At 39.7% G+C, this 27098-nt stretch overlaps 1 protein-coding gene across 3 annotated transcripts; it reads right to left on the bottom strand.

Annotated features, from left to right (window-relative positions):
* On the bottom strand, nucleotides 1-26181 carry HNRNPR (heterogeneous nuclear ribonucleoprotein R). Of its 3 annotated transcripts, none has more exons than XM_035565053.2 (11): nucleotides 25933-26181; nucleotides 19691-19856; nucleotides 17332-17450; nucleotides 16810-16917; nucleotides 15999-16112; nucleotides 7715-7891; nucleotides 5861-5996; nucleotides 4575-4780; nucleotides 3750-3899; nucleotides 1468-1589; nucleotides 1-1278 (listed from the first exon to the last, which is right to left on the bottom strand). In XM_035565053.2, exons 1-11 carry the CDS (start codon nucleotides 26005-26007, stop codon nucleotides 666-668), a joined length of 1986 nt encoding a protein of 661 aa, XP_035420946.1. In that variant the 5' UTR covers nucleotides 26008-26181; the 3' UTR covers nucleotides 1-665. The 3 variants fall into 3 exon arrangements, with proteins under 3 accessions (XP_035420946.1, XP_035420945.1, XP_035420947.1); XM_035565052.2 differs by having other exon boundaries at nucleotides 19691-19859; nucleotides 25933-26077; XM_035565054.2 differs by lacking the exon at nucleotides 19691-19856 and having other exon boundaries at nucleotides 25933-26088.
* Between the last annotated feature and the right edge of the window lie 917 nt (nucleotides 26182-27098).

The raw sequence follows: 27098 nt of genomic DNA, 5'->3' as shown, positions 1-27098 counted from the left end.
TTTGAAATAGGTAATGTTTTGAATAGATTTTTGAGTTTTATTGAAATCTTACATGAACAAGAAATTGGAAATACAATCACATCAAGGAACAAATTGCCACGGCTTTGACGTTTTAAGCCAAACAAATTTTGTAGGGCAGATTTTCAAAAAGGTGTGAAGTTATAACAATTTAAAAACACAGTTAACCTACTTCTAGGAATGCAAAACATACAATCATGTTATTTTCAATACAAGAAAACTTAATTTGTTGTAATTTCTTAAAACTACTAAGACAAAGCACTAGCTTTTACTTTTATGTACAGCATACTCCTATGTAGTCTATCCCAAATCCAAAAAAAACTGTTCAAAACCAGAAGTTCTGCAAAATCATGATTGAACAGTGTGCCATTCCTGCTTTTAAACTGCTAAAATGAAGCCTAAAATGGTAAAAGCATTGAAACCCCTTATGGAGTTCAGAAATTCTGCAAGCCCAGTAATGTCCAAGTGCATTTATGAAAAAAGAAAACTAAGAGACTCGAGTATATACACAAGAGTGATTCTTCAGCCCAATACAAATGGCAGCCAATTGCTACTGAAGGATGAAACATTAAGCCAATTTTGTTTTGAAGGATGTAGAGCTATAGCCAATTCTATGTTTCCAAAATTCTCAATCCCTCCTCACTTGTCTACTTCCACTGCTGCCCATAAGTATCCTGATAAAATTCCTGGTTGTCATTATTGTAACCATAGTTACCGGCATAGTCACCACCTTGCTGGAGCGGCTGTTGAGCGATGGGTTGGGAGCCCCAGTTCTGCTGGTTGTTGGTCTGACGGCGCTTGGAATCAGGCTGGTTGTACCCATCTGCCTTTCTCTTGCCTCCTACGTTGCCCCCACGGTTGCCCCTGGCTCCACGAGCACCACGTCCTCTCTGCTGCTGTGCAGGACCCCCTCTCCCACCCCTGGCTCCTCTTGGTGGTCCCATGGGTGCCCCCCTCTGTGAATAGCCAGCTCTACCTCTTGGTGGTGGTGCTCCCCGCCCCCTAGGTGGTGGAGGGGCACCTCTCCCACCCCTTCCTCCTCCTCCTCTTCCTCTTATAGCATAGCCATCATCATAGCCGTAATAGGGATCTTCATAGCCACCACGGTAGTCATGATAGTCATAACCATAATAATCATCATAATAATCTTCATAGCCATAGTAATCTGGGGGATAGCCATATCCACCTCTCCCTCCACGGCCTCTGCCTCTAATAGGAGGTGGCATGCGAGGTGGAGGGTAGTAATAATAGTCTTCATACCTATTAAGAAAAAGAAACATGCATTAATTTATCTTGAAAAATCTCCCAAAATAAAGTCCAAGTTTTCCCTTGTTAATTAGCAATACACAACATAGCAAAAAAAGTGATTCAGTTTCTTCTGAACTAACTTGCATTTCACAGCAGAATTTCACTCTGCAGTATTACAGTATTGCAAGAATGAACACTCACGCAGTACTTCTGGAGGCCTGCCTGGCAGCCTGACGTTCTTTCCTTTTCTTATCCGGTGGCTTTGCTAACACTATTTCAATTTCTTCCCCTTCTATTTCTTTTCCATTCATTTCATTCATAGCCTATATGAAAATTAGAAGAAAAATATAGAAGACTCATTTCCATTCCAAAGGAAACTAAAAAAAAAAAAAAACTTTCTGAAAGAAACCAGTTGGTTGGGCTGTTGCAGACTGAACTACGTTCTGTACTTCATCTCTGTACTCCTTGAAAGGATAACATGGAAGAATTCCGTTTAAGTCCCTCTTTGCTCACCATATATTCTGAGGCAGAATTTCTTTAAAGAATACTTTCCTCGTACCATAAGGTAAAAGAATCTCAAGCTATACGGAGCATCATATTTAAAAAGTGACAGTGTTATGTCTGATTTTTATGTTCCTAGATTCCCTAAAAATAGTTCAGGGAAATGCTGAGAAAAGTTCTCACTACAAACACTGACATGAACATTCAGTGTACTTGCAAGACAGGTAGAACGTGTACACACACAGGAATATATTTTTTATATGTTGTCTTCCTAGCTAGTTGAATGTAATGCATGAGTGTCTCTGGGGATATCAATTATTTTGACACTCAGCTGACTGAACAATGAAGAGATTTGAGGACACAAACTTAAGCGGAAAAAAAAGCAACACTGAAACCTGTTTATCTTAAGTGAGGCAACAATCCTCAAGAAAAGTAATGGGCAACACGCAATTTGCGATTCTTACTTTTATGTAAAAAGATAATATACATACACAAAGTACAATTAGGCCTATGCCTTCCTGTTCTTTACCTGGAGTTATCTACCGTGCATTTAATATTTCTGGGTACTAATATATGCATTAACAAAGACTTCAAACATCCTCAAAAACATTAAAGATAGTGGTTTAGTTACTTGAAAGGAGCTATGATTCCAGTGCCTACTGTACTTTCAGTGAGCCAATTCCATGCATTCTATACCTTAATAATTCTTTCATTAAAAAAAACAATGACATACCCATACACAAAAATGGCCCACAAAATTCACAAAACAATTTAGTGGCCATAAACTGGAGTCAGACAGGGCAGATGTAGCAGTATTCTAGCTTATTTCAGAAATAGAGCAAATGAAGTGCAGTTGAGCATCTATCTTCTCATGTGCCACAAGAAGTTTCTAGATGCTCAAGTGTAAAAAACAGACCATTCAGAAGTAAGACCTAGTGGGATCAGGCTGGAGGCTGTATAAAGACATACTACATGAAAACATGTCAGTAGGTGTCACCGACTTACCCCTCCTGTCATAGAATCAGGCTTCCTTACCCTTTCTTGGAATGGTCTAAGACTATGCAAACTGACTTCAACATCATTAAATGAGTGACATTGATTCTAAATCCAAAGTCAGTGTATTCTAAACCTTATTTCGGTAGACAGGAAATTTGTAAGCAATTAAATGGTTACAAAATGCTTAATACGGTTGAGCAAGGAAAGATCCTTTGAACTATGCAACCACAGACACAATATACACCATACTGCTCAAGAGACTCCAAGGTGTAAAACACTTCCTCCACTACCCTGTTGCCTCCATGCCCTATTGCTTTCAAAAACTGAAAGGGGAGTAACTTCTATAGAATTCAAGCCAATGAAGTGCAATCAGTATAGACTAATGTATCTAAGACCAGTTTAGAAGGCCAAAGAAAGACACCTTCAAAACTTACATTAACCACCTCTAATGTTTAAAAAGTTATTTAAAATAAACCTTCCAGGGAGCATGCAGTTTGTTGGTGGTTTTTCGCCCCCTCCCCCCCTTCTTTTTAAATAGTCTACATCAACAGAGTTGCAAGTACCATTCTTCTCCCTTTCACAAGATACTTTTTGAGCTACCCTGCAAGTTCTGTGCAGTATTTGTCATCCCCACAGCTACACACAGCCTTTAAATAGGGGTCTTTGAGAGACAACTGATACCTTCTGTCAGTGTTTCCTCAGAAAAACTGTCTAGGTTGATCTTTTTTTTCATCTTCTCTAGTCTCTCCTGCATTGGTCTATACCTCTTTTCCAGTCTACTTGTTAACGTGCTACAGTTTTGGCAAGTTTCACATCCTCCTAGCTACTGAAATCATAGGAACAAAATTATTAGTGTTAAAATTCTCATAATGGAAGCCCTATTACATGGGCTCATCTTAAGATATTTATTGTTAATTAAATTTCTAAAAGCATCAGTACATAAACTGCTGACATCTAATTTATTTAGGGAAGAATAATCAACCTACCTTCACTGCTGCACCTCTGTCCTCAAAATGAACAAAAGCATAGTCCTTTAATTTCTTTACTCTTTCCAGCTTCCCGAATTCAGAAAACGATTTCTCAAGAATTTCTTCCGTCACAGTAGTGGCCAAGTTTCTTACAAACAAAACTTTCACCTAGTGCATAGTGAAAACAAAAGCTACAACCTTTAAAAGCCAAACGTGAAAGTAAACTAACATTAACCAATAAGATGTTATTCCCTTATTCTATGCATTAAGGGATTTGTCCAACCCAATGGTAAATTCTGTACCCATTTCCAAAAAAAATACAATAGTTTTATGCAGTTACCTGTATAAAATTCCTACAACTTCTCTCCTTCCACACTTCCCCTCCATGACCAGAAGAATATCAAGAATATCCAACAATGACTTTCTGCTTCTGGGAAGCTACAAGTCCCAGTAAAAATTTTAGTAATAGACCTCAAGAGTAGCAAAGAATTATTAGCAAAACTTAGGGAAAAGAGAGCACAATGCTGCACTTCAGCTTCATGTCACCCTGAAAAATAGGGTTAAAAGATATCCACCTAGTAGACATCAGCATAAGCAGAATGTAGAATAACCATGTACACCATTAATTTAAAACGTGAACAGAACCGCAAGTTCCTAATGTGTTACACAGGCAAGTGATTTACAGTGCTCAGACCATACCAGTTTTGATGGCTTACTATGAAAGTGTCCTCTAACTTCTTTCTGCTCCCCAAAACTAGCACTGCTCAGCTAGACCAAATCTACTGCAGCATAAAAATAATTTCTCCCAAAACAGAAGAGAATCCAAGTCCAGGTTTTACTTACCTTTGCCATGACTTCTGGATCAGGTTCCTCTACTGGATCAGCCCACTCTACTGTCACGACATTTCCCCAGACTTTTACTTTCCCACTCATCAGGCGACGTCGAGCTTGTGCTGCTGACTTGTGATCTTCATATTCCAAGAAGCAGAATCCTCGATTCTTCTTTTTATCATCAGGTTGGTGATACAAGATTACATCCACCAAACCCTCTGAAAAACATGTCTTTAGTATTGAGCTTTAAAAGGCGAGAAGAAAAAAAAATCTAGAGTCTACTCTCTAATGCATTCACTTTTTTTTTTGTAGCACACATCCTCTGAACTTAACACCTGAAAGAGATGGGGCAGGGGCATGAGAAACGGGGAGGAGAAAAAAACATATCCATCCAATTTACCAAGAAACAGGTTGCCTACTAAATGAAATTCTCCAGAACAAACTTACCTCAAAACTATGTCCCAAAAAACATCAACATGAACAGTTCAAACATTGTCAATTTTCTATGTTTTACCATTTTTACATTTGTGAAAAGCAGTCAGCAGTAACACGTGGCATCTCCCCTGTCTCAAGGGGAAGATGGAAAGAATTTCTTCCATCTCTCTCCAAAACAAGGAGATAACGAAATGAATATTCACCTTCTGTTTTCACCACTTCCCTGCAGTACTTAAAAATAGTAATCCTAAAAAAGAAGCAGTAGGTTAAAACTCTCCTACAGGGCAAGAGCAGAAGATCAAGATTTCAACCTCTCAAACCAGAAGCATCCTTCTTGTGATAAACTAGTTTCTCTTCTTCCTACTTGCTGCAGAAGAACTGGGACAAATTAATCTGTTATTATTTCTACAGTAGCATTCTCAAACACTTTTGTATTCCCTCCTCTATCATTCCTTAACATTTGGAGGAATGATGTTTGCTTGAGGCTCTCCAGAAACTTCTCAGCTGTGAAAGTAGAACCTACTGTAGATCCAGTTACAAATGCAGAGTCTTCAACACTAACCTACAACTGATGACAGAATTAGGACTTCCACCACCATCTTTCAGAGTTCATTTGTGCTGTTTCCATCCCAAATTGTAGTCTTATAACAATCATTTAAAGAGCAGTAAAACAGACATTAGTCCCTTCACACTCCACCACAAAGTATACATGATATATAAATTTTCTACCAGATATAAAACTTGGAAAGTAATTTGGAAATAGATTAAATGATACCTGAGAGTCAGTCATTTAACTATAGATACAAGAGAGGTTCAGTGGTATTTCAGGATCAGTGTGACAAACTTATTATGAAGTCCTTTACCTGTGACTTTACTAAACTCTTCCAATATGTTTTCCTTAGTCTTGTTCTTTGGAATTGACCCAACAAATAATCTGTTGTTTGCCACAGAGATGCATACTCCAAGGTGCTTCCCAGGACGGATTTCATAGTTGTCACACTGAGAAAAGAAGCAGCCATTCACTTACACTACCCGATACAAAGTGGATGAAAAGATCCCCCAAACCATAAAATCAGCTGTTTTAATATCTATCTTTATACATAGCATATGGAATTCACATTGAATCAAGTACTGCTGTCTTAGAAACTTTTGTTGTTTCAACGTTCACTTGAGAAATTGATGTACAAGAACAATGTGCAACATACAAGCTGCATGGGGTAAATTAATTCACCTACTGTTTATCTCAGACTTAAAAGCTATTCCTAGACAATGAGTGGTGACTGTTTCCTGTGCTTGGAGTCAACATCAGTCATTGCTGCTGTTACTAAAAAACAAATGCATAGAGTTATAGGTACCATGAGTTCTTCCACTTCAATTGCTTTCTTAAACATTAAGCACATTTGCTTCAAGACACTAAATCACTGTGCCATCCCATCTCCCTTCCCACTCTTATAAAAGGGACTTTTTGGGCCCCGTAAGTGCTAGGCCTCTATAAATTTAACTTCTGAAGTTTTATTTTAGAAGCTTCCCATAAAAAAAATAGGTTAGCCCGCTTCTTCACACTTGTACCCACAGTTGTATTACTCTGAACAACTGATATATCTTTAAAGGCAGGAGAGAGTTCAACATTTAAAAAAAGTTAAGAATTCAAGTCATCTTTGTCTTGGGTAGGATTTTTCAGACAGGACCTAGTGAGACAGAACTCTGATTGCTAGCCAGCTTCTGAAAAATCTCATACTTCTGTAAATTTTTTCAGCTGTTTTTACCCTAAGTGTGACTTCGGCATACAGCTAGCAGTGCAATATCCTCAGAGACCTTCATATTCAAGAACTAGAACAATGCTAAGGTACTACAGGCTATTAAATGATCACTTTAAGGATTATTTTTTTTTCCAGATTTTTGATTCGTGATTAGTGATTCGTATCACTACAAAACTTTGTGTTCAACTGCCATGAACTTAATCTGAATCTGTTTTTCAATGTATATTTTATAAAGCCATTTTACTTAGAATCAACCCCGCTCCCATTGATACCTGCACATCAGAAGCAGCAGAACCCCTGATGCAGAGAAACTAAACTTCAAAATTTCACGTTTATTTTCAGTATTAAGAGTCTTGCTTTTCCTATCAAGGCTTAGTTTTCCTAAAAAGTTTAGGACACCCCATTTTCCTTTCTCCCAGTAACCTGGGGAAACTATTTCACCTAAATACAAGTCTGACCCCATTACCAGACAATGTTAAGGTGGAAGATGTACAGGGGAAGGGAATCCAGATACAAGGAATATATTCACAAATTCACTTAATTGGTCTAATGGAGAATGGAGGCCAGTCTTTCATCACTGGTGCAACACTTGATACATCTCCTGTCACTTCAGCATCTTCCCCCTCATCTCCCCCAATCAACAGAAATTTAAAGCAACAACTCTGAGCAGCTTCAACCTAAGAGTTAAGTTTCAGAACATCTTTTTTCTTTCTTCAGTGTCAGAAACTCATATCCACCATGTTCACACACAAATTCAGGAGTAAACAATTTCAAAAACAGTAGACTACATACAAATCTAGTTTTAGTTTGATATACTCAATCAAGGCAGGAGACGATTTAGGAAAAAAATATTATGAGTCCATCGATGAATGCTTTACAAACACCTCACTGTTTAACAGATTCCCAACTTGCTTACAGTTTACATTATCTCATCCAGTCTGAAAAAAAGTTACTCACCAGTTTGACTGCTTCCTGAGCTGCATCTTTGCTACAAAAGGTAATAAAAGCATAACCTCTGTTTTGACCAGAAAGAGGATCCATCATGAGGCGCAGATCCCAAATTGGACCAGCTTTCTCAAAGAGTGGTACCAATTCATCTTCATACAAGTCTCGGGGAATCTTACCAACAAAAACCTAAGAAGGAAGAGGACACTTAAAGCTTTTGCAGAAATCCAAGTTTATTTTTAATACTTCAAAGTTCCTGGGAAGGGAAGTAAGTAGGTTGCAGCAGAAACCATCACAGCAGAAATGCTGTAGCCTTCACTAGGGACAACGTTGTTTTATCTCCTACTAAAGTCTTCTGAAGCCAGTGTGTTAGGACTAGATTTTACACATGGAAATGTGGCTTTGTAATTTGTATATAAAAGGCTGTACATCTCCACCAGTGAAGATGAAAACAGTTCTTACCCTGTCATAATTCTGGCAGTTAAAGACCTTACAGACTATCCAGTCAGGTGTCCTGTAATACTCCAGGCCAAGTATTTCCTTGCTCTTGAAATATTTTCATATCATTCCCTAGTCCAATCTTGATTAAGAAGTTAGAGATTGAAAAAAAATCCTTAATACGTTACCCCAATGCACATTTTCAATTTTAATGTACACTGTAGTCTTATTTCTACTTGTTTCAGCTTACGCCAGCTGAATGCTATACTTGTCTAAGAAAAATTGAAAATTCTTATTTTTCTTCCTTATACAGTGATGACTATTAAACTTTGCACAAGTTTTTGTTAAATAATTTAGTCTGTTCAGCTGAGATATAACTAAAAAGATTTTTTTCTAGTTCCAATATTTACAGATATTTGCTCATTTGATTGCTTTTAACCACTAGTGTACCAATTATAGTACTTCCCAAGCATGACACTACAACAGTTACACTAGTTTTTATCCAAGCTGACTTAAACATGTAACACTGCTTCTTCTCAAATGTACTCTAGAAAAAGGTTCTAAAAACATTTTAGAACATTGGACATTAAAGTGTGCCTTGCGTTGGTAAACAAAGCTGTCCATTTTTGCACATTGCGGTTTTAACTCTATCACCTAAGCATTAGTTGGGCCTTCAACTTTCACATTAAAAAAAGATCTCATAGAAGTTAACCTCATCCATCTAGGTAAAGCCTTGCCATAGTCTCAGTCTCATCTAAGAAGATCTGTACTGAAGGCTTAGCAGACAATTTCAAAACTAAAGAAACTACGAATGCCCAGAAAAGCATTGATATGGACAAACACCACAAGGAGAGGGCACTGACTGGTTCAAGAAATGCAGAACGCATGATTTTCTTCCAAAGGAAAGATAGATCATTCACATGTTTCTTTACATTACACAGCTATTTCTGCAATTCAGTTACCAGAACATTCCTTTAACATAGCTTAGGCTCTCCACTTCAGTATGAATGCCAACTGGCTATGATCTATTTGCTACTGAGGAAAAAGAATGTATTTATTATACTGATCATAAGTTTAAATTCAAATCCAATAGGCCTCCTTTTCAGGAAAAAATCAGAAATCCCTGCAATAGATGTTTCCATTGGCATTACTTGGAGCATTCCACTCCAAAACGCATGCGTGCTTCCATTGTAGTATCACTTTCATGTCTTTAAAACTGGCACAAGACAGGAACTCCAACTTGCTATTAAGACTGCGAAATTGTCAGCTGAACTGTCCAATCTACAATGCTGAAAGCTTCTCCGTCCCCCTTTCCTTCTGGTTTCTTTGACTCAGTCTCTTATTACCTCCAAAAACTTGAAACCAGCATCAATTCAACAAGATTGCTACAGCAGTTCAGGTAATATTCTCCAGTAGCTAAGATTATCAACAGAATTAATGATTTCCTTCTCTTACATTCATACATGACCTATATTCTGGAATAACTTCACATCTGTATCAGATTGACTAAATGTCTCTATGGAAATAATGACAGGAATTTAAGTGAATTTGCCTTGAGCCTGTAAACTTTAATGCATTAACGAAATATATGATCAAACACCAGGTGAACATCTTTCAAGTGTGAGAAGAAACATTAAAAAAAGTTACTTTAAAAAAGTTAAAGATAGGTCAACAAGCTTGGAAAGAGATTCTGAAATACTAAAGAATATAAGTATCATGCCTTATTTCATTTTTCAGTTCTACAAGAAGACTGCAACAGAAAAGCTTCAGAAACCAGCATTACTGTTGAAACAAAATAGGAGATCTTGTGTAAGCAGGATGCAACTGCATTGCTTCCATGCTTCCGAGATCACTGACCATTGGGCAATGCCAAGCACAAATACAGGCTGGGTGAAGAATGGGTCGAGAGCAGCCCTCATGAGAAGAACCCATGGATGTTGGTTGATGAGAAGCTCAACATAAGCTGTTAATGTGTGTTTGCAGCCCAGAAAGGCAACCATATCCGGGGCTGCATCAAAAGCAGCGTGACCAGCAGGGCAAGTGGGGTGACTCCCCTTCACTGCTCTTGTGAGATCCCACCTGGAGCCTGTGTTCAGCTCTGGGGCCCCCAGCACAAAAAGGACATGGACCTGTTAGGAGCCCAGAGGAGGCCACAAAGATGATCAAGGGACTGGAGCACCTCTCATGTGAAGACAGGCTGAGGGAGTTGGGGTCGTTCAGCCTGGAGAACAGAAGGCTTCAGGGAGACCTCACAGCAGCCTTCCAGCGCCTAAAAGGGGCTACAGGAAAGCTGGGGAGGGACTCTTTGTCAGGGGTGTGGTGATAGGACATGGGTAATGGCTTTAAACTAAGAGGGCAGGTTTAGATTAGATATCAAGAAGAAACTCTTTACTCTGAGGACAGTGAGGCACTTGAACAGGTTGCCCAGAGCAGCTGTGGATATCCCACCTCTGGAGGTGTCCAAGGCCAGGCCATATGGGGCTTTGATTAACCTGGTCTGGTGGGAGGTGTCCCTGCCCATGGGAGGGGGGTTGGAACTTGATGATATTTAAGGGTCCCTTCCAACCCAAAGCATTCTATGATTCTTTAATTAGACTTACTTTTTCAAGTTTTGCTTCCTGAAGGACATATAACAAGTGTTTTAAAAGACCAATTATGAAAACAGTGCTTTAACTAAGAAGTATTTCATTTTCATGAACTATACAGAGCATTATTCAGGGGTGTAATCCACATCTGCACTCTTGATGATGCATCCTTCAGTTATTTCAACAACTGAGCCTCTTCTGCTGCCACTGCAAACTCACAAAAGAGTCAACAGCAGCATCATTAAGAGCTTCTTCAAAACTTCATCTCCCTGTAACAGTGCTCTTCATGTGCTTTGCAGTAAATCATTTCCAAATGGCAGATTTAAGTGCAAATTAATGTAGGCTGCAGGACTGCTTCAACTCATCCATATCTACAACCGTCATTAAAAATATACTGAAGTAAGCAAAAAAACAGGGTAGTGCAGAAGCCTTTGAACCCCAATAGTTTTTCCAGAAGAGCAACATTCCATTTGCATACTACATCCTATAGAAGCTTTGTCTAGTTCAACTCCTGATGAGTTTATTTTACCATTGGTTCTTACATTAGGAAGTTACTATGTTATCTGATTCTTCCCATTCAATTTATTACAGACAAAAGGAGTTTTAATTGCTCTAACATCCCCACTAAGGTAACATTTTACAGACTACAAGATAGCCTCACAACCCTTCCCTGGCATTATACAAATACTGACCATGCATCCACAGTATAGCAGATGGAATACCAATTTACCCTCAGAAAGCTAGAGGTAATTTTACATTTTTTAAAGACATTTGAAGATTGTGTCCATCATATTTATCCAATACATTTCAGCTCTGAAAAGGATACGTAACCACTCCTACGTAAGGATGTGTTTATGAAACAGCTTATATGCAATTGTCTTAGTATGGTATGAAGAAAAAAATCTACTTGCAATATTTTTGAATTTTTATTTCATATCACTGCAAAACACTGAAATAGAAGTCTGAATTTAGGAGTAAGACTTACTTTATCTGGATATCCGTCAGTAAAACTAAAATCAATACAGCAATCAGTATAGACTCAAGTCAATTACTCACACTAGAAGTACTGCACTGATTTAGGGGGTGGGAGGGAGGAACAGGGTACTTTCTACTCCACTACGCTAGGCATAAGAAGAGAGCTGGTATTTTACAGTTACCAGTGAAGTCTCCTGTTCTTCTAATCATGCCTTGAGATAGTACATTCATTTACACCAATAGCTGAAGGATGGAAATGAAGTACACATCAGTCACTTCCTTATTTCATTTTTTTGGTGTAACATTAGTCTGGACAGGCAGTATGCACACACTTCTACTGTTATGGCTGTTGTTGTTTTTTGTTGTTTGTTGGTTTTAAACACTTGTTTTTATAAAGTATTGCAAAGACTTTTCAGTTTTCCTGAGTTTAACAGCTAAAAGGTCTTCCATCAGCACACTGAAAATCAGGAGAGAAAACTTATTTGCTTAACAGATTAAAATACGTAACTCAACCTAGTTAGACACTACCCCCACATTAGACACTAGATATGTTTGTTTTACCACCCAGCATTAAGCAATGTAAACACTGAATGCTTGTCTCATTTGCATGAAATCATCTTGAAGTAATGGACAAATGACTAAAATTCCTTTTGTTCCTCATATCTTAAATAAGCTCCTACTTACAAGCTTTTGCTGTGCTGGAAAATAAATATTTTTAACATTTACTTTTCTTGTCTGCACTTAATTTCAAAAGTTACTGAAATTACTAAATAGAAATTACTACTATCTAGGCATCCTCCTATTTTGCTGAACATCTGGTTTTTAGCCACTTAGAGTTCCCAATAAGACAACTTAAAATTCTGGTTATTTATACAAAACTACTCTAAGAATACTGAAAAATATTTTTTTCAGCATCACTTGTATATACACTTCAGTGCAGTGATAAACTACAATTAGCATGGAGAAAGCAAGCCTAAGATGACCCTGATGTACAGTCAGTTACTATCTTCCCATTTATGGATCCATTCTACTTTTTCATCCCTTCAAAGAACTGATTTTTTACTTCTCAGAATATGTAGTATTTCCTTTAGAAACCATCCTTCCTGTGACACTAAAGCATCTTCTTGATGGTAAACACAAGTTTCAACATTTACAAGGATGCAAAAATAATCTATAAACTGAAAAACAATAAAGAATTTAACCATTTTCTTAAACCTAATCTGATGGCTCCACAACAACTCCTGTATCAATGGTTAGTCAAAAGAGCATGACTGAGAGTTTAGAATGAACTAAAAAACAACCTGCAAGTGACCAAAGCCTTGCCCTGCAGAGAAGGGCTTGGGGAGTCTGGTAGACATGAGCTTGACATGAGCCAGCAGTGCACGCCTGCATCCCAGAAGGCCAACCGCATCCTGAGCTGCATCAGAAGAGGAGTGGCCAGCAGCGAGGTGATCATCCCCCTCTGTTCTGCCCCTGTGAGGCCCCACTTGGAAGTGCTGTGTCCAGGTGTGGGGACCCCAGCGCAAGAAGGATGTGGATCTGGTCCAGAGGAGGGCCATGAAGATGGTCAAGGGGCTGGAGCACCTCTCCTACAAAGAAAGGCTGAGAAAGCTGGGGCTGTTCAGCCTAAGGAAGAGAAGGCTCCAGGGGGACCTCATTGTGGCTTTTTAGTACTTAAGGGGGGCTTATAAAAAACATGGAGTGACTTTTTGCTCAGATAGGACAGGGGGAATGGTTTTAAACTAAAAGAGGGGAGATTTAGATTAGAGGTTAGGAGGAAGTTCTTTACTCAGAGGATGGTGAGATACTGGAAAAGATTGCCCAGAGAAGCTGTTGGTACCCCATCCCTGGAGGTGTTCAAGACCAGGCCAACCTGATCTAATGGGCCAACCTGATCTAATGGGTGGCATCCCCGCCCATGGCAGGGGGTTGGAATTAGGTGATCTCTAAGGTCCCTTCCAACACAAGCCATTCTATGACTCTATGAAATGCACAGTTCAAGCACTTGTGTAACCAAACTAAAGTCTGCCTGTAGCCTGTTAGCAAGATGCAGATTCGCTCATGACCCTGAATTTCTGGATTTGTGTAATGACTAGATTGTGTCCTTTATATATTTAAAAGGACTTTAAAATCCTTCTGAACACCTTGTCTATCAGAAGAAAAAGAAAAAAATCTTACAAATTTTAAAGTGCAAACAAAGCAGCACAGTAGATAAGCAATTATCAATATTTTCAGATGTAAATGACAAAGCCAGTGTAAGTAGAGAAGGAAACATCCACGTAACTGCCTGCATTCTCAAATAAATGCCTCCATAAATGTCTAAGTACCAACATTTACTGAGTTCACTTTAAGCAAAATGTTTTTCATTGGAACAGCAAGTCTTTAAATAAAGAGGATTTATTAAGTTATATTATTTATCAATTATCTTCTCCTCCAAGCTTCCACACCTTAACTACTTTGTCCCTGTTGCAGAATCTCATCCCCAAAAGATCCAGCTGCTCTTAAAGCCCACCCACTTGAATAAGTTGATTAGGCTCACCCACATAATCCCTTCAGCAATTCACTGTGACAATCTGCAAGTGTGAACGTTTGACATGCCCAACATCCATAGTTACTTATCAATACCTCGATTTTACTGCTCTATGTTCAAATACACCTTGAAAGAGTTAAAATCAGTTACCATGTAAGGAATTCCACTTTAAAAAAACACATTATTCAATGCATAAATATTTACAGTAAAAGAGACCTGATACATCTGTTGGAAAAAAAGTTTACCTAGTGTGTATTTTCTTGGTATCAGTAGCAACACTTGGGTATACTTAAAGAGAGGTTTGCCGTTGCCAACATCAGTGATAGTTCTTTGGAATTGACATATCTGAGCAGGCAAACAGCTATGAGAATTTTATTCATTTTGTTTAAAATAAGTTTCCAACAAAAATTCACTGTCACAGTCCTAAAGGATACATGTGGTGTCTTTACCCACAGTATTAGAAGAGAGGCTTTTATACTCCTATATAGGCAAAATTAAGAGTAAAAATATGTATGTACATACACCCCACCCCACACTTTGTTCTAGAAAAAATGCTATAACAACATACAGAGTCATTTTTGTTAAAACATGGTCTGTGTACCAAATCAGAATATCATGTTTAAAATCTTGATTACTGCCCCTCATAGCCCAACAGCAAAAGACTAAATTAAACTGCTGGATGCTTTATTAACGCAAAGTGTTCAGCATCTCAACAAGCCAAACTGAGCAGTAATAAGTCTTCAAACCCTCCAAAATGCCAGCATTAATTTGGTCAAGGTATGATACTTGTAACTGGTTGGCTGGGCTTTGCTACAGACTGTCATGCTGATTCACTGGAGAAGCATTTACATTACCTTACCTGAGTTTCCTCAAGTTAATACTCCTACCAAGCTTCAAGAAACTTATGAGTATAAACATATATCCTTAATACAATTAAACACAGCCAACTTTTCAGCTTTCCTGTGACTTCCTAAAGAGACTAACCACCAATAGGACGAAATACTCGAGTTTGCAATCAAGTATTTTCAGTCATTAGACAGTACAATTAAATAACACTAAAGAAATATCATCATGTAATCACCCTAAGTTGGTTAAATGGACTTCTAAACCACCTTTATGAATATAGAAACGCAAAAATTTACAAGAAATAAGCTACATGAACTCTTTTAATGTGGTAGTTTCACTATCACACCATGAAATTAAGTATGCTTTTGTATAGATTGAAGTGAAAGCAAATAATTCATAATACCGAGCTAAGTTGTCCTCTTCAAAATAGGTAGATATATTGAATAAAAAAATAAACAAAGGTATTGAATAAAGATACTCCAAAGTCCTTTCTGCTTTTAGTACATTGCATGAAAGTCTTTGTTACTGACATTCAAGTTCTATTTAAGTTGTAAACAGAGTCAAACACTTTTCAGTCATGCTTTTGCCTATACATTCAGCTAATACCTACATTAGTTACTTTTTAAGCTGTGAACCATAATCTTTAATTTGTATGGTGAAGTCCAACAATTTCATCATCTATTTTATATTTTAATAAATTGAATGTGGCCTTCCCCTGTATATTCCACCTGCTTCTTCCTCTCAACCTATTACTTTTTTCCCGCAGAATACGAAGGCCTAAGACTGATCAAGACACAAACACAGAAGAAAGCTTTCTTCTACAATGCTTAAAACTTTCCTTTATGATTTCTTTTATTTTCCAGTATATCTAACATATTAGTTTGCATAAACATACCAATTAGATTAGTCTGTATATACTAACCTCTGTTCCAATACCAGGCTGAACACCAGAATATACAGTATCTGGAGGAGGGCCCCCATACTTCCTCTGTCCTGTAGTTACATCCAAAGTGTAACCAGTCCTCTCTAGCAAAGCCTGAAAAAAATTGTCACATTAGTTATATGAAGGAGGGTAGTGGGTTAAAAGTATAAATAACGAGATAAAGTGTCATAAGAAACGTTTCCTTATTTGCTTCTTGCCACACTTGATATATACCACAAGGTATATATGGACATACAGAGCCTACCAAGAAGTGTTATGTGGGAAGGGTTAAAAAACAACCACCACAAACAAAATTTATTTCATGCTGAGGTCACCAGAAACAACTTGTTTTCCTTTTCCCATTTCACTCTACAAGAACATACGTAGCACCTCAAAAACTTCAGAACACCAAGCAATTCTTCTCACCCACTTTGTATTTAGGTTTTGCACAACAGAGAAACTATAAGTCTCGGTGTTAGTGTATTAAGACACTATCTTGTTGAGATGTCCGACTAGTCTCATAGTAGTTTGAGCTTGCAAAAGCTTTAGAGTAAAAAGACAAGTAAGAATTCTCAAACAGATATCAATATTTTGACAATCCTTACATAAGTTCACGCGTTTTGGTAATCGTGTAGTCAGGTAGATCTGCATTTCAGACAAGTACTCTTTTCAATCTTTATCTTTCATATATTCCTTGAAGCTAAGTATGAATATACTTGTCCAAGTAGTATTAATGCTTTTTAAGTACATTAAAATTACTTCAGCCTAGGTACATATAGTACAGAATAAGTCAGTATTTTCTAAATGTTACCTTGATCTTTGCTTCATCTGGTCCCTTTGTTGATTCCTGTACTTTGCTTCCTTGTTTCTCTCTTTGCCTGTAGGTCTTCATAACTCCACATAAAAATGCACTTTTGTTCTGTAGATACAATTTACAAAATCATTAAATCGTGGGTAAGAAAAGCCCTGGAAACGCACCGAATCTTACACTCCATACTGTGAAGTCACTATATCAAGCCAATGCAGTAAACAACGTATCAAAAGAATCCTCTAGAAAAATAAAACAATTAATTGAACAAGCTTGTAAGACTGGAATTTCAGGTAGTATTTTTACCTCATTTTCTCAATAGCACTCATTTTTATTATCTATGAGCTTTTGTTTTGCACTCAAATACCCACACATTTAGGGCAATTTTTACACAGGCCTGTGATATGGGTTTGAAACATTAGAATACAGGAACAAAGAATTTCTAAGTTTTAACTCTCCTCCTGCCAGTAGTGCCAGAACACTATTTATACTTATGTGCTCACACTCTTGGAGCTCTCACCTTACCTGTACATGCGACAGGTCACTTTCTTTAAACTGCTGTAATACAGAGAGGGCTCCTTCTTCATTAAATTCCCTAAGAGCATCAATTGCTCTTTCATCAAGATCGACATAAGCTACCAACCCTAAAAGTTAAAGATAAAGAAGTTACAGATTTCTATTAAATTTCATACAAACTAAGAACTATGCAGTCTGCTTTTAAAGTCAAAAAGTTACGTTCCATAACAGAGTTATACATTTAATATAATTACATATACCTACACAAGCATATGAAAGAATATGAGTACAACAATGAAAAAAGTTAAATTAAAATGTATATACCTAAGCATTAATTGAAGTGCAAGATTACATCCATGTGTAACAGCTTTCTAACATTTGAAAATCCAACAGTAAACTCTGGCTCACTTCTAATGATTTGGGTTTTGTTTGTTTGGCATTTATTTTAAGTTTCACACTTCATTCTCTTGAATGGAGCTGTTCTACAGTAAGCTGACGTGAACATTACATGTATCCTACTGTACATGAAAAAGGAGCTACCTAACTGAAGGTTAAACACTTACGAAGCACTACAAAATATTAGTAAGTAGAATAATTTGTTCACTCTTTCCTCCCAACGTCAAAAAAACAAAAATCAGTAGACTTCCTGTGTCTAAAAATTTATTTTTTAACACTCATTTTGTTGCTCTAAGCAGCTTAAGAGCCAGAATTTTAAAAAGGTATTATTTTGAGCCCTGCTGTGTACCCGAAAAAGTTAACATTAATTTTACAGGTACAGACTCCCCCAAGAAACATTGGACCAGTTCTGAAGCACTTTTTCTGTTTAAGAATCTTTACAGGTTATTTTTTCCCTTTTACAATGCACTTGCATAAGCTGTGGAGTGTGAGAACTATAGATATTAACATTTGCACTTTTAAAACAACACACAGCAAAAATACCAAGAACTCCACACACTTTGCAACAGCTTGATCTCCAGAATACACAATTATTTAGCTACTGCTTGATTTCAAAAAATGCAAAGTAGTGCCAAGCCCAAGGACTACATTTCAGAAGTGATCCTGCATATTGGAAGGTACCTGTATCTTTCAGGTAAGATCTCAGCAGATTAAAAATCCCAAACTTCAACCCCAAATTTAGCTCTAGTGTCAGAAGTAGTTTTGTTCACTGACAAACCCCTGCACAATACAAGTATCTTCAGTGCATTTAAGGAAGTATGAATGTGTTTTCAGGTCACTCATGCAATGGAATTATACTAGGTAGTCAGTTCTGGGCTGAAAAGCTTAACTCCCTTGAGAACTCCTCACAACACAACCTAACTAATACGCATATTAGAGCCCCACAAGTTCCTCTGCCCAGGCATTTACACCTTCTCTCAAACCATCAAGTGCTCATCATCATGACCCACAGTTAGAAAGTGCATATCTAAAAGCTGGTAAAGTCTTGATGAAAGCTCACTGTGAATGACTTCCAAAAGACATCATCCACGTGATCCAGAATGTCATACTGATGATGGTAAGATATTGGTTTTGAACTGCCTTCATTTAATCAGTGGAATTTTGACTCTTTTCAACAAAAACTATCATATTGCCACCAAGGCATTCAAGATAAGCTCATAAAGCAGTTCTATTGCTTCTTGTACATCTGTTCACAGAACGCACTCTAAAGAGGAGAAGGAAGCTTCTGTCTAAAGGACAAAATAATAAGGGTGGACAGGATGTTACAAAAATAAAATAGAAAAAAAACTTTGCATATAAAGAAACCTTCCCTATAGCAGTTGCATAGACCACTTGCTACCAGCAAAGCATTACTCCATTTGCTAGATAGCTTAGTCCTTGACTTTGTTAAAAAAAAAAGCAGTTAGTATCAAACTGAACTTCTCAGTGTAGTAACCAGGATGGATTAAACTGTCCACTCAGAACTAGAGAGAACACAAAATCCACAGGCAGACTCAATTCAAATGTAGTCCCAGGCAAGACAAGCTAGTTGCTTCCCTCACTAGGTCACCTATCCAGCCTTTGAGTGTTTAAGAACCACTGTGCGGAGTTGACAGTAGAAAAGTAAAAGCAAAATGATGATTTGAAGAAAAAACGTACAGTTTAGTATGCTCAAACATACATCTTTATTAGACAACTAAGAAACTAGTGCTCTGTGCCCTAAAGCAACTAAGATAACACATACAACGCTAAGGATGTGTCAAATAATTAGTCAATGTAAAACCCAATTTGCCTTTAGGGAAGTCAAAGTAGCAAAACATTCAGAGCTACACAGATCAAAACCAATGTATTTTTAAACCTTAATCTATAAAAATTTGAAAATGGTATGCCCTCACTTTCATAACCAGTCAGAAACAAGAAATGCATATTATACCTGTCTGAAATATTTCATCAAGTCTCTCTGCCACCTTCTGTGGGAGGCCTGCCTCTATCAGTGTCTTGTAGTGTTCTGTGTGAGTTACACTGGAAGTATCCATTGGTTCTTCCTCTTCTTTTAACTGTACCGCATTACCATTCACCTGATTAGCCATTTTATTATGCTGCTGGAAAAAATTCAGGAGCTATATTACAATAAGCCAGAAAAAAAAACTAGTTTGTAGGACAATGCATGATTTATCTAAACTAATTTGTATACATGCTGCAAATGACCTCTATCAAAAGTTTTATTTAATACTTTTTGGATGCAGCTGATCTAAGTTGCAAAATAAAGTACAACCCTTAATACTGCAGAAAATGTACATGGAAGAATTTACTTTTTTTTTTTTTAAATGTACTTCATGTACATAACAACGTCTACACTTCAGATTGTCAGCAAGTTAACTGTTTACCATAGCAGCTAGAATGTACTGGGATACGATAACAACATCCTTCAGAGAAGAATCAGAAGAGCTAGTTCTATTTTCATTTCCCATTCCTCTACTTTTAAAACAATCATTTAAAATTCAGTGAACACACAACCCTGCAGGGTAGCTTAACGTATAAAAATGTCAATACTTGTTTGCTAATTTTCACTTTCTTGGCTTGTTGCCATGTCTTCCTTCAAACCCAACATACTGCGTACGACTAGCCAAACGCTTTCTCACAACACTGTCAGAGCTCAGAAAGGGTAGGAAGAGAAAAATTGCACTATCAAGCACATTAAAATTTCAAGCTGCAGAGCTGTTTCCATGCTTTCAGTTTTACTCAAATAAGAGCTCTAAAAATCACCGGTACTTTTTTAGAATATATAACTTATTGGTTTAAAAGGAAGTCATGACTGCAGCATCTTCATTTAAAGACTTGCTTTCAGAATTAACAAACTGATTGCAAATATGTGCACTGAAAAATGCACAGCTATGTTCAGACAATTCCAGTGGGCTTTGCCCAATTCATTAAAAACAGTTTCCATTTCTCAATTAGCCAGCCAGCTGATATTTAGTACTCTCAAATAAAAAGGCTGACAAAAGACAAGTCAACTACCCAGCAGAGAACATTAGGATGATCAATTTAAGTTCAGAAATGAGATGAGCCTCAGGGTTTGAAAGATAAGGAAGAAGTCGATGATCAGCAGTGAAATGATAATCAGATAGACATATGCAGCATGGCAAGAGCAATGCAATTAAGTACTGGAATACAGGTAAGAAGATTCAAGAACAGTTTCTTGTTTTTTCTTTTTTTTTTTTTTTTGCAGGGTGGGGGTGAAAAGGTGTTAGACTCTGAAACCCTAAGCTATTTACTATGCTGAAAAAAACAAGTCTCCAAAGACAACCACACCTACAACAGTCCTTTGTATACCCATCCCTTCTAGATGAGAGTTAGCGAAGTTTTTGGAAGATATCCTATGATGACTTGCAAACTCGAGCAAGAAAAAAAAGTTTTTCTTCAGGCAGAAAAGTAATGATTTTACTAAAACTGTCTTGCCTTGAAGGGCAATTTTAAAAAGAGATAATACAGCCTCATGTTGTTTCTTTATCAGTTGTCACTTCTTTATGTGATTAGCAAAGAACGGATACAAAGTCTTTTATAGCTACATGGCATATATAGCTACATCCTGTTTCTTGACCCAGAGAAATTGCTTTCTAACCAATTCAGTTTGCTTCAAAACAAAGTTAATTACTTAAAAGCAACCACGACTATAGCCTAATTACAGAATAAAAAAATGTTACCTGAAGACTACAGTAATGCTTACCTATCGTTATAAGTATTAACTGAGCATTCCAAGCACTAACTGAAAATCAGGTTTCTATAGGTATGCATACAAAAATTACAGGAAGAAAAAAATCAACGATGTCTGCTTGATAGACTGCCACTGTAGTGACTCAAATTTGAAACAGTGCAGGGCAAAGGGGTTTCGTTAAACTGAAAATGCTTCAGGTCAATCATTCTAAATCCCTCTTCTCAAAAGTGAGCAGATTTTTGTTTTCACCTCCTATTTGCCTTATAAAAATCTGTTACTTACACACCTCTGTACACACACACACAAACAAGAACTGTGAAGCTAAGCAAAGACATTAACACAGAAGTATTTAAAACAATTACAAGTACCTTCTGAACTTCAGTGATTTATGCTCCCTGACCATTTGCTTTTTTTGTGAAACCAGATTGTTTACAAGTGTCACATTCCCGTACGTTTAGCGCTGCTGAACACATTCTCAGACTTGCCCATAACTGAACAAAAGGCTGACAGCTATACTGTGTCAGGTAGAAACCCCTTATCTGCAGTTCAGTAACTCAAACCCATGATAGACAAGATTTGCAGCCTAATGGCATGAAAACATTATCTACCTTCATCACAAACCAGTCTGTGGAGCTGTATCTAATGCCTAAGCATCAGATTACTACACAGCACCACAGCTGATCAAATTTTCTAATTAGGTTTTTAGACAATGTAAATTAAGTCTCGGCATTTTAATTCACTAGTTACATGGTTTACTTTTTGCTTAAGAACTAGTATCCTCGTGAAGAACTAAATTCAAATGTGTTCTGCGTTCCCCAGCCATTAAAGTTCAGTTTAGCTGTTCAAATTTCAGCTATTTCCTGTCCCAGAAACTTAAAAAGACTTTCTTAAAGGAATTTTCTCTGGAAAGTTTTTAAAGTGCCATAGCTGTCAGAATATTTGGGTCCCACCAGCATCCAGAAGAAATGTATTTTTCACAGTTATAGTAAGAAATTCCCTGCTGGCTTCACAAGCTTGGCCAGAAATCTGAGGTTAGGAGGACTTCACATCCTGTATGATCACCAACAAGCAAAATTACATCTCTTACACCACTGAAATCCTGACTCCGAGTTCCTTAGAGATGCATGAGTGAAAGTCACAGCCGTAGTCATCTTTCTCAAGACCACTTTGCTCTCCCTCCAGAGAGCATCAGCTACACGTAGCCATCAAGTTTGTTTGTTTGTTTGTTTTTCTGACTTAATTAGTAAGGAAAACACAGAATGATTTTAACAACACTTTTTATTCTCCTCTAAAAACTTTTAAAAGCATATTAAAGAAAAAGAGGAGCATTATCTATGTTTGTATATGCAGTGTTGTCCACGTGGCTCAGCCCACACAAGCCACACAGAAAAGCACATGCATGCAGGTAGAAGTGACAAATACTTTACTCTAATATACATTAAATAGCTCAAAGAAAAGAGGGAGACTGGTTGAATTGCAAAGATTTTAAGTGTTGATTATAAGCAAAGAATTATGTGTATTAGTATGTGTGGGATATGCATTTGTTTTTAAAACATGCAAAAATGGATGAATTTAAAACAGCATACACAAAAACAGGCTTACCGAATAAGCAGCAGTAAATACATATTGTGGGCAACTTTACAAATAATGCAAGGAGAGTTCCACTGGTACCTGAAACAATGCCTAGCTCCACCATCTCCGAACTGCAGAACTGTGTGTGCAAGCAGGGGGTGTTGCGAAGGCTGTCTTGTTTTAAAACTTCACACAATTGTTGACACATCATTGTCAACAATGTTTTTCTGAAGTCCATGAACACTCAGTTATATCAGAAGTACTTTTAAGCCATCTACTACCTTTCACTTGGAATTTCTGGATCCTGCATCTCAAAAGATGAATTTGCTAAGTGTCTAGACTTTTTCTTTTAAGCATAAGACAAGCAGGTGGTTAAAAACTACAGATGTTTCTCGATTAGCCAGAAACAAGCTTATTTTCATGCCTAAAACAATAAAATAAAATGGCTCATATTTATTTTTTCCCTTTGGAAAAAAAAATAACTCAACACACACCTGAGCCTGGCAGTGTACAGCATCTTGAAAACAGAAGCTTAGCCTGAGAACAACAATCACTGGAACAGCCATGAGGTTGCTATTTCCTGTATTTCATACCACTCCTCCAGAGGTTGCCACCCACAGACTAAGTATAACTCTAGCCAATTAAGTACAACTGCAGTCTAGTTAACTGCAAAAATGTTTAGTAACAGCTTAAATGAGCAGAAATGGCAACTTCTGGCAGAGGAAAAATACTGTAAACTACCATAACCAACTTCATAGTGATTATCTATCAATGCTGTTTTCAGCCTTCTGCTGTGTAACGCCTGATTTCATGAAGTAACTGAACTGTACTTGTTTAGCTCAGGTGCACTGGAAGCATAACTGAGTCGTGCATAAAACTGCACCAGAGTAATTCCAAGTTGCGTATGTTACTATCCCTGCTACTGAATACATTTGTAAGCCTGTATTATCTGTATAATCTATAAGAAACTAAAAATAGCATTGGGGTATTACTCTTTTTTGAAAGTTTTTTTTTTTTTTTAAGTGAACCACAGGAAAATGTAAGTAGCCACTATAAAGTTGTCTTATGCTTCAAGAAGATTTTTGCCAAAACAGGAAGAGAAGAAGCACACAAGCAAGTGGAAGGTAAGAACTCACACTAAAAAGACTAAACTTGGAGCTTATTAAAACCTCACTTGTTCATAAAAATGGGAGCATACCAGTAACTTTTATGTGAAAGCACTATTGCCACTTCTTTTGTACCATAGTTTATTCAACCACAAAGTACATTTTTACAGCTTATATGTTTATTAGCATTAGTTATGAGAAGACTTGTTTTGAAGTTATTGTCCCCTGAAAAACCTTTACATATTAGCCAGTTTCCAGACCAGTATTTCAGTGGCAGATGACCTTTACAACAATGAGTACTTAGCACCCTCATCCCTCCAGCACTTGAGTTCTCAGCCCTTCCCAATCCACAAACCTATGGAATGAAAAAAAAATCTGAGAACCTCCATCATGATGCTGACCAAAAGACTAGCACAGCCCTGACAGAAACTATGCTTCATCTACACAAGTATAAGCAACCTCCCCATCAAGAGGTAACTTTACCACAGAGGACAGCAATGCGCACATCTGTGCCATTAAAATACAGCTGCATGAGTAGCTACAACATGTTGCTAACCCAAAGTATAAAACCTCGCATATCCTCGTTTTTAACTGGAGTTGGTCATTTATAGCTCATCTGGTAGGTTGGGTTTGGGTTGTACAGAACAACCTTCATGGCACTCCAGTTCAAAGCAACATTTCAACAAAAGTGAGCGTTGTTCTCATGAGTTTATCCCCAAGGAATTTTTCAGACCTTTGTCTAACGAAGGAGGGAACGTTGCTTCTCCTGACAAAACTAGTAAATTCAGCGTTAGCAGGAGGCTCAAGTATTATACCAAAGCGATCGTGTTTGGACAGAAAACTGAGAATCGCTACTGCTGGGATCCTCTAGCAGAGTGTAATGGGCCAAGAGAATCTAAGCACCTTTTTTCAGAGAGTCATCTAGCACAGCTTATGCATATGAACCACATTCAAAAAAATCAATAGGTAAGCAGGCTGTTAAGACCCCGTAACTAGAGCCACATTTACGAAATAAAAATAACAACAACATGTTTCAAGATATTTAAGGGAAACTTTTGCAGTTTTGGCAAAGACCCCTCTTAAAAGATCGTTATAGGAAAAACAACGTCCTAGCGACGCACTTCTGCAGAATTTCTCCTTTCGCAGCACTAGGTGAGGGGCACTCTTTGAGACTATTAAGAGCGCACCCGGGAGCTCTGAGAGCAGCGTGGTTCTCGTTCCCCACAGCCCGCTGCACCGCAACCACCGCTACGCCAGAACCGGAGCGCGCTGCGGCAGCGAGGGCCTTTCTGTCAACGCCTCCTTCGGCCTCCCTCCCGCACCCCGGCCTGCAGCCGCGCGCCCAGCCCGTCAGGGCGCCTCAACCCTGACAGCTCTGGCGGCCGGCAGGGGACGGGCCCTGCCCGCGCAGGGGACGCGCCGCGGCCACCCCCGGCAGGGCCGCAGCGGGGGCAGCCTCCGCCCGCCACCGCGCGGCCCCCCCCCGTGCAGGGCCCAAGCCGGGCCGCCCCCCCCCCGCCGGGCCCGCCCCCAGTGCCAGTGCCCGCTCGCGGCCCGCCCGCCTCCCCCACCCACCCCCGGCCCGCCGCGCGGACAGGGCCACTCCCGGCGCCGCCCCCGCCCCGCTCTCTCCTACGCGGCGCGAGCGCCCCGGGCCCGCCTCCGCCGGGCCTACGCCGAGCCGGCCCGCCCGCCCCGCCGCCGCCGCCGCCCCCCCCCGGAGCCCTCGCCCCCTTTTCGCGGAGACCCCCCCCCGCGCGAGGCGGCCCCCCGGGGACTCACCGGAGCGGGGCCTGCGCGGCGCAGCTCGGGCCCAAGCAGCGACGGCAAATGGCGCGCGCTCCTCCTTCTCCTCATGGACGGCGGCGCGACCCCGGCAACACGCGGGGTTTCCCGGAACTGTTTCCAGGGACCGCTGCTTCGCCCACTCAGGACCTCCCGCTCGAGACGGGCGGCCGGGCTCGCCTATAAGAAGCGGGAGGCGGGACCCGCCGTCGCTGCCGGAGGCCAATGAGCGGGAGGCGCTGCGACCAATCGCGCGGCGCCTTCAAGCCGGCGCGCCGGCAGGGCCGGAGCTGGGGGGATTTAAAGGGGCAGCGCCGCTGCCAGCCGCCGAACAAAGGGAGCGCGAGGAAGGCGCGGGGCCGCCCCGCCCCTGCTGTGCGGCGCGAGGGCGGGCGGCGGCCGGGCCCCGCCCCCGCAGCCTGGAGCGGGGGGGCCGGGCCCGGGGCTGTCGCGGACGGAGACGCGCCGAGGCTCTGGCGGCGGCTGCCAAAGGCGGGAGCGGGGAGGGGAAGGTGGCAGCAGCCGGCGTGCGTGTCCCGGCACGCGTGGTTCTGGTGCCCGGCCCCGCTCATTGACCTGTGATCAAATGGAGCTTGCTGACCGCGCCCGGTTGGCTTGGTCAGGCTCCTGGTGGGCGCAGCCTTACAGGATCACAGAATCGTCCAGGTTGGAAGAGACCTCCAAGATCACCCAGTCCAACCTCTGACCTAACACTAACAAGTCCTCCACTAAACCATATCACTAGGCTCTACATCTAAACGTCTCTTAAAGACCTCCAGGGGTGGTGACTCAACCGCTTCCATGGGCATTCCAATGCCTAACAACCCTTTCGGTAAAGAAGTTCTTCCTAATATCCAACCTAAACCTCCCCTGGCGCAACTTTGGCCCATTCCCCCTCGTCCTGTCACCAGGCACGTGGGAGAATAGACCAACCCCCACCTTGCTACGGCCTCCTTTAAGGTACCTGTAGAGAGCGATAAGGTCGCCTCTTCTCCAGGCTGAACAACCCCAGCTCCCTCAGCCGCTCCTCGTAAGCCTTGTTCTCCAGACCCCTCACCAGCTTCGTTGCCCTTCTCTGGACTCACTCGAGAACCTCCATGTCCTTCTTGTAGCGAGGGGCCCAAAACTGAACACAGTATTCGAGGTGCGGCCTCACCAGAGCC

This window comes from Cygnus atratus, chromosome 23 (genome assembly GCF_013377495.2).
Source record: "Cygnus atratus isolate AKBS03 ecotype Queensland, Australia chromosome 23, CAtr_DNAZoo_HiC_assembly, whole genome shotgun sequence".
In the NCBI taxonomy this organism is placed as follows: Eukaryota; Metazoa; Chordata; class Aves; order Anseriformes; family Anatidae; genus Cygnus; species Cygnus atratus.
Note: the sequence above shows the minus strand (reverse complement) of the source record. Positions and strands in the feature narration are given on the sequence as shown.